The 8,382-nt window shown below is 32.2% G+C and overlaps 1 protein-coding gene across 2 annotated transcripts; it reads right to left on the reverse strand.

Moving 5' to 3' along the window:
* Positions 1–5,626: 5,626 nt before the first annotated feature.
* On the reverse strand, positions 5,627–7,384 carry LOC116115304 (U6 snRNA phosphodiesterase-like). 2 transcript variants are annotated; one of them, XM_031401460.1, is made up of 6 exons: positions 7,108–7,384; positions 6,929–7,027; positions 6,490–6,739; positions 6,314–6,410; positions 5,999–6,064; positions 5,627–5,870 (listed from the first exon to the last, which is right to left on the reverse strand). In XM_031401460.1, exons 1-6 carry the CDS (start codon positions 7,280–7,282, stop codon positions 5,673–5,675), a joined length of 885 nt encoding a protein of 294 aa, XP_031257320.1. In that variant the 5' UTR covers positions 7,283–7,384; the 3' UTR covers positions 5,627–5,672. The 2 variants fall into 2 exon arrangements, with proteins under 2 accessions (XP_031257320.1, XP_031257328.1); XM_031401468.1 differs by lacking the exon at positions 6,929–7,027.
* Between the last annotated feature and the right edge of the window lie 998 nt (positions 7,385–8,382).

Here is an 8,382-nt window from a genome sequence, read left to right on the forward strand (position 1 = left end):
ATTAAATTAACATAATATGTTGTGATTTAAAATAAAAAAAATAGACGTCCCAACTACAAATTTTCTTGTTACCAGAACTTGATCATAAAATAGCCAAACCCAATTTTGCAAATTTTGATTGACGAAATAGCCCCTTTCGCTTTTCTTTACCTCCTAAAAAGCCATTTTAACCTATTGTCCATATAATTTTTTTTACTGCAAATTGCCCCTTTCACATTTTTCTTTAGTTCACATATTTCATATAATTTTCGTTTCCCCCCTCATCTTCCCTTTTTATTTTTTTAACCCTTTCAAAAACCCAAACCCGGGCTAAAGGTGGGTGTGCAGGTAGATGGCTGACGGTGGGTGAACTTCATTGGAAAATGTGCACCGGTGGTGGCAATCGGAAGCTGGTGGCCTCGGGTTGGAGGAGGGTGGCCGACGATGGGTGAATTTCACTAGAAAAGGTGCGCCGGCAGTGGTTAAAAAGGATGGTGGGCTCGCGTTGGATAAGGAAACCAAGATGGTGGCGGATCTCGAGTTCTGGGCCCCAGTGGTGGAGCTTGAAACTGGTGGTCTGGGGCCCAAGGCAGTCCGAAGAACTCGAAAATGGTGGTCGTACATACTGGCCTCAGTTTGTCGGAGGAAACCGAAAGATGGTGGTGTTTCTTGAGTCTTAAGGGAGGAAGAATGTGTTTTTGGGTGGTGTTTTTGAATGCAGGTGGATGAGGGTATTATGGTGGTTGTAACGTGGAAGAGGGTGGCGGTTTCTTTTGCAATTTTTGAAGAAGAAATGTGGAAGAGGGTGGCAGTCGCTAGTTTTGATCTTTGAAGAAGAAGGTGGAATCCGTAGATAAACTGAAGAAGAAGGAGACAAAAAGAAAAAAGAAGGAAAAAAGGAAGTGAGTTGCAGCGCTGGTTCTGATCTTTGAAGAAGAAGGTGGAAGCCGTGGTATATGAAGGTGGAAGCCATAGATAAACTGAAGAAGAGGGAGAAAAAAAAAAAAAGTAAACTGCAACGTCGCCTAAATCAGAAGTCAGGAATAAATTTTCCCTAAATAATATGACAAATTCATATTTTAAAAATCTGACTACAAAAATTAAATACAATACTGAAATCATATACTATTATTATTATTATTATTATTGGAATTCAAGTGAATATACTGATTTGATATTTTAATCATTTTAGTATTCATTGTCATAGGTATGGCTACAATTTTATAACTGAATTTGATTAAATATGTATTTGAATTCTTCTTATCACGTAAGGCTTTCTTGTTGCTGACATCTTTGCGTTATGTAATGTCATTCTCGAATTCAAACTCCGATTAATGATGCAGCATAGTATGATATTTGGCGTGAAACTCGTGTGTCGCGAAAAAGTTAGAACTACCTGGATATTTCCATTTTATTCCACGTGTTTTTTGAAATTTTTTACATATAAACTTTATTATTATTTACTCGTTAAATTAAATTAAATATTGTGTGTTTAGATTTAGGGAACTAACGAATGTGTTTAAGGGAATAAAATTTGACATGACAATTAACACACATATCATATGATATAAATTAGCTTCCATATCACTAAAGCCATCTGTCAGTGAATGAAATCTTTTTACTTTATATTATCTTCAATTCAGTTTCACTTATATCGTATTATATTACGTCACTCTATGCATTATCTCACGTGGAACTCCTATTTTATTAATAATGTCATCACTTTGTGAACATTATACTAAATCACTTACTTCAAACGTCTTTTATTATAATAATAATTCCACTAACAGTATCAGCTTTGATAAAGTTACAAGGTATTGGGGTGGCCGTGGGCGGTGGAGGGAGCGCTGAGATTTCGATGTTGAAATTAAAACGCCTTTTGTGTGTGCAAATAAATTATCGATTGCAGTGAAAACCAACCACGTGTCTGACCTAATTAAATGGGGAAAGAGAACGTTATTGGGATAAGGATAAAGATGATATATTACTCCACTAAATTTATTTATTTATTCATCATTTTCTCCTAATTTCAAAGTCAGATTCAGATTAACAGAATCAACGTCAATGACAGTGGTTACTTATTGTTTTCTCATGATTTCAACTTTTATTAAAATTTTAGCTTTTATAATGTTAATAATGTGCGTACTTTGAAAAAAAAAAAAAAATCCTTGTTAAAAATATTTTTTAATGGAGTAAACAATTTTTCCCACCCAAGGTTTGACTTCACGACGCTTTCTCACCCAAACAATATCAAAACGTCACTTTTCCATAAAAAAAATAATATTCAGTTACTATCCAAAGCCGGTAGTGAAATTTCTTTCTGCCACTACCATTTAAACATCTGGTCTTATTTCTATAAAACCCCTCTCTTTCTGACATCTAATTTCTTGTCGATTGTCGATCATCGCAAAACTAGAGTTTTCTATTTTTAGTTAATTTTCGGCTGATTCCGACAACGAATATTAAATCTGTCACCACCATTCGAGCCATCAACCTCTATTCTATAAAACCTTTCTTATCCTGACTCTCAGTAACTCGTTGAACACAAATTAAGAAAATGAAAAGTATTTTTAGTATTAACAAAATATAAACTTTTGATGGAAAAGTGGTATTTTGTGGTATTTTGAAATTTTTTTTTGTGGAAAAATGACAAACCTTTAGTGGAAAAAATCGTTTACTCTTTATTGTTTAAACTTGTAGCTTAAGACCGTATTAAAACAGTTTTAAATAATAAGTTAAAATTACTCACTATGTAAGAAAATAATTTTAATTATTTACTTATTTAAATAATAAGTAATTAATATCAATTTAAAATTGATTAGTAAGTAAAATTCCAGATAGAAGATCAACAAAATTCGACTTAAGATGTTATTTAAATCTTTAAAATATACCTTTGCATTGAGGATGATAAATTTAAATAATAGAAAATTCAAGTATATCTTGAACTTATAGTATATTTTAGTATATTTTGGTTTTAAAATAGTATATGAATATACTCTTAACAATTGACAGGGACGTATATTTAAAATCTTTTAACTTGATTTGTTAAAGCCATTTGTGAGTTGTCCATTAGTTTCAATTAAATGGTGTTGAGAAGAAAGATAAAATAATTATTTTTGTCACTTTTATTTTAAAATAGTAAGTTAGCATATAATGGCTTACGTTTTTTTTTAAGATTATTGGATAATTCATCTATGCTAATAAAATATTTATAAGAGAAATGTTAAATATTTATTTTTCAATGTTATTGGATTAAAAAAATGAAGGATTACAAAAAATGTCAAAAAAATTAAGAAATTTTTTTATCTATAATACTTATTGTTAATGCTGGATTTTGACATCAACGATTTTACATGTGTAAAATGCTAAAAATTCATATGTGAGCCGATTATAGTGAATGGGTGAGGTACTGTGAGCACAGTAACATGCAAAGACATAAATGTGAAGTTGACAAGATAATTTTTATAGCAGTTCAGATGTTTAAAACGAATCATACATCTATTGTGTTTGTTTATATAAATTACTTTCTAATTGCTAGACAAGCTTACAAAAGATCGCGATTTGGGATTGCAAGTATTTAGTGTTTTAAGTATTATTATAGAATGTCAAGTCAGTCTCTTTTTATTAGTGTATCTTTGCTATTTATACCGGTTTAGTTCAAGGTAATTATTACACTTTCGTAAGTGGCATGACTTCGTAAAGATCTATCATGCCTTCTTATTCGTTGAGAACTCAAATAATATCTTTAAATTAAATCGGGCTTAGACAGGTGTGTAAACCAAATTTATCTAGGTACAAATTATTGAGTCGGTTTGGATTTGTGATTGTTGTATTTATTTTGCTTGTAGAGACGTGTCATGTTTTGGACGATGGAATAATTTCCTGGATTCTAATTAGTGTTTAATGATATCAGCATGTATTAGTTCTTATTTTAGACATAACACTTCTAATTTCCAATCCTATAATAAATTACTAATTAATAAAAATAAATTAAATACAAAATTGAAGTTAAAATATCAATTCAACTAGCTAATACATGTTGTAGGTGAGATGCACGCAATACAGTGTGAACCATTGAAGTGTTTTGATGTGATGATTCACAATAAATACAATTCGCATAAAAATCAAGGAGCAATCGATCCAAGTAATGCGGCAGATCCCACTAGTAATATATAAATTGGCGGTGAAACAAACAAACAAAAGCGTCCACTGGACACTACTCTTGCATCATTTTCACGGTATAGTGCATTCATGAGAAGATGGAAAATGTGGAATTCGAAAAAGTTGAGCGAGGGCCCACCCACCCACTTAATAATTTAAAAGGCTAAACTCAAACTAGTGTCTGGGGACAGAAAATTTTGACAGTGTTGTGAGGTTGCTAGACAATAACGTGGGGGGGGGGGGGGACCTCTGATCTGAACTCACTGAAACAAAGGTCAGCGCCGTTTGGCGCGTTGGAGATAAAATCAACCACTGATGGGCCACCCATTTATAGCCGTGGCCTACGTGCCTTGCGGTACGGGTAATAAATATCCCAGGAGACAGGAGACTGATGATTTAAAAAAAAGGGCCACTCCTTTCACTATACAACAGCGATTTTCTTACCACTGACTCGTATAATTAGAGAAAAATTACACAAAATAGTCATTCTATCTTTTGTGTTTTATCTAGTTGTATGATTGAATTAGAAGCATAATATTGCTCCTACATGCTATATTACTTGTAACTTCTCGAGGATTATCAAGTTTGTGGGATAATTTTACTTATGAGATATTGGTTTATATACAAGTTGGTAGGCAAGTTCAGCTGACAATTTTTTTTTTTTTTTAATTGGGATATCCGGACTAATTTGTATGTACCTCAACTAATCTCTGAAATCCAGTAAACACCTTACAAGCCCCTCAACTAATCCCCAGAGTTTATTGAATATCCTACAAGCCCAAAAAAACCACCTAAGCCACAATATTATTATGATAAATTGAACCCAGAAACTAAAGAATTAAGCAAATCTCCTTGACTGACAGACTAATCCCTTTGAGTTAATTTAGCTGATAATTACTTATTTTGAACTTATTATTTTCGTTAACAGCCTCTTATTTTCTCTACCTGAAAATTTTCATATCATTTGTATTTCAATCAAAATTCCACACGAATTCACAAGTCCTACAAAAGACCATGCAATATAGTCTATTTGTCTACGACTAATTTAGAGACTAAAGCAAAGCACAAAAAAAGAGTAACTCAAAATAAAAATAAGAAGCATTAAGGAGTGCTGGGGCTTGGGTTCAAATTCTCTCAGACAAAGAGGCCAGGGCCTGGGCCGCTGGTAAGCATAGAAAGAGGATTTCTGCCAACTCTTTTCCACTATACATATTTTCAGATCTCTTTTTTCCCATTGTGATCAGATAAAGTATTCTACTATATTGCACACCCATGCTTTGTTTAAAAAATTATAAGAGCAAATCAATTGTTTCTTTTCTTTCAACTCAAAAAAATATGGCATAATTTTAAAACATTATGACTTCAACCTACACGACTAACAATTGGGTGATTATCTTGTTATGCACTTGATTGATCGCAAAATTAGTTAAAGTTAACATTCATCACCTAAATCATGCAAACGATTAGCAAACCCAGATCCCTCCGATGAATAAAATACTGTTCTACAAATATAATACAAATGATCAGTTTAGTTAATCATATGAAAATTTACATATTTTGTATAATTTATTACCAATCTTACACTCAATACCACTGAATTTACTGGAAAAAATATGTTTCTGTAATGAACCCTCAACACTTAATCTATTTGTTTCTTCTTCAACCACTCTCTTTAAAGAATTGCTGATGTCTCCTGATGCCCAAGCTAAGGATATATGGGGGCGTGGATTCTGTTATCAACATTCAACAAAGCATACATGAGACATAACAGATACCGGGTGCTTAAGCAGTTGTGGTATATATATTCTAAACATGTTATTAGCAACATGGCAAAAAGTCAATAACATTAATAACAAACCTTGTAAAATTCAGGAAGATCATGAAGCCTGTAAACCTCGTTGACCACTTGAATCTGCTTAGTGATCTGAAAGGTTTGAAACCAATCAGTATCATATTTATGGCAACTTAATGGAAAATAGAATGAAATCATTTGAATGTTGAGGATGCATGATTAAATGAAGCTCATGCCACCAATTATTCATCTGCCTATACCCACTTTAAAAATTGAAAACACAGAGCATGTAGACTTGCAGATGATTTAGGTATCTAAGCTCTGGAGCTTCCCATAAGCAAAAGCTAAGGGCTAATTAGGAAATAAATACATAGAGCATACCTCAAGTAATCCTCCTGTAAGAACTTCTATGGAGAGAAATGATCGTGTACAATCATCATTTATAAAAACCTCCCACTTGCTAAAATCAATCCAATACCTGCTTGCAATAAAACAATGTGTTAAACCGTATCATACAATTGAATTTTAACGAAATCTGCAAGAGAATATAATCTGACCGCCTCTGACAATGAAGCTTCTGGCGAAGCATCGATACAATAGAGTCAATCTGGTGCAAGCGTATTGGGACAGTTCTTCCTAAACTTATGTGAAACTCCCTTCCCAATGTAATTTGCTGAAACTTAGAATCATCTTTATACAGACTATTTAATGGAATGTCAATGCCAACAACATGAAGACCTGGCACAATAGATGACACCTTCTTCAAAAGCTGGGCCAGCTCCTTCTTTAGGGCAGATGGTATAGTAACTAAAGAAAAAACTGCTGTTAAGTCTCGCATATCACAACATTAAAAGACTATGAATGGTATATTATGGAAGCATAAACCCGGTAAATTAAAAAAAAAAATAATAATGGTTTCACCGTTTTAGTAACCTAAAATGTTTTGCGTAAACCTAAATTCCATTGCAAAAAAACAAAGTCGAATCTCAAAAGGACCTGGGATATAGACGTGTAAAGCATAGTTGCCTTCAACATGGGGAAAGCTCCGGACTCTGCTCGGCTGAGGCTGACTAATAGTAAGATAATCTACCGTACCTTTCATAGGCAAAATATAACAAACAGTTGGCGACCACAGAAGAAAATCGTAAGATTAGTAGAAGATTTCTGAAATTTACCCGATGAATTGGAAGGATTGAGCAGAGAGAGAGGCGGCGGTGGCAAGGGCAAATTGATAGTCTCCGGCTGACTATTTGAATTTGTAACACCGATGCTTGTAATTGTAGTTGAGCAATCGAGTTCTGAGTCAGAGTCGGACGATGTGCCACCGTACGAGGCGATCAGGGCTTCCATTTTACATTACTCCTTGTTTCTCCACGCTAGTTTTCAGGGTTCCAACTCCTGAACTCTGACATCACCGGTTGAGCCCAATTATTAAGAAACGTGTAATTCCATTTCAGGTTCGCTGGTTCTAATTACAAAATATACCTCAAATTGAAATTATATATGGGCCAAAAACTCGGATAGCCCAAACCCGAAGACCCATGAACCAGCCTCCACTCTGATTTTCCCTCCAAAAACAATTTTGAAGATTTTTTGGAATATTATCAATTTGAATATAAACTTTTTAGACTTCATTGGGAGGATAAAAGTAACAATTTATTCAATTAGNATTTGTTTATAATGTAATGTTATAATTAATTAAGTAATTATATTATAAATCTATAATGTATTGTTATAATTAATTAAATTTCTAATTATTTAATTAAGTAATGTACTAAATTACTAATATAATGTTATCAACTTATAATTAATTAAGTAATTATTTAACTATAATGTAATGTTATAATTGATTAAGTAATCATTTAACTAGTAATGTATTAATGTTTATTAATATATCATATATAATTAATTAATTACTAATTTACTACAGATATACTTAGAACTTATAATTGAAGTAACTAACTAAATATTATATTATTATTCAATCAAATATATTATTTTATTCAAAAATAATTCTTTTAATAACATTAAAACACTTTTAATTTGTCCTAATTTCAATTATACGCTTAATTAATCAAAACTTTAATATTAATATATTATAAAGTAAAACCTCTCTATAGTGATACTCTATGTAGGAATAAACTCTACATAGTCATAAAAAATTCTAGTCCCAATTTGGGATAGTTATAAATAAGAATAAACTCTACATTATAATAAGTTATAATTTTTCTAATTCCCCTCTTAAAGAAAGTTACCTCCACATAGTAATAATTATTTGTATATTGCAAAAAAATATATGCTACGTTACATTAAAGGTTTAAAATGAAATAAAATATTTATCTAAAGTTGTTTGGAACAATGATTTTTGCTTTAGAATTGTTACGACACTTTTTAACTTGCGGGTATGTAATAATTCGTTAGTATGGACATCTTCTTGTTGAAACTAATGG

The sequence above is a fragment of the Pistacia vera genome, unplaced genomic scaffold (assembly GCF_008641045.1).
Source record: "Pistacia vera cultivar Batoury unplaced genomic scaffold, PisVer_v2 Contig122, whole genome shotgun sequence".
NCBI classification, from domain to species: Eukaryota; Viridiplantae; Streptophyta; class Magnoliopsida; order Sapindales; family Anacardiaceae; genus Pistacia; species Pistacia vera.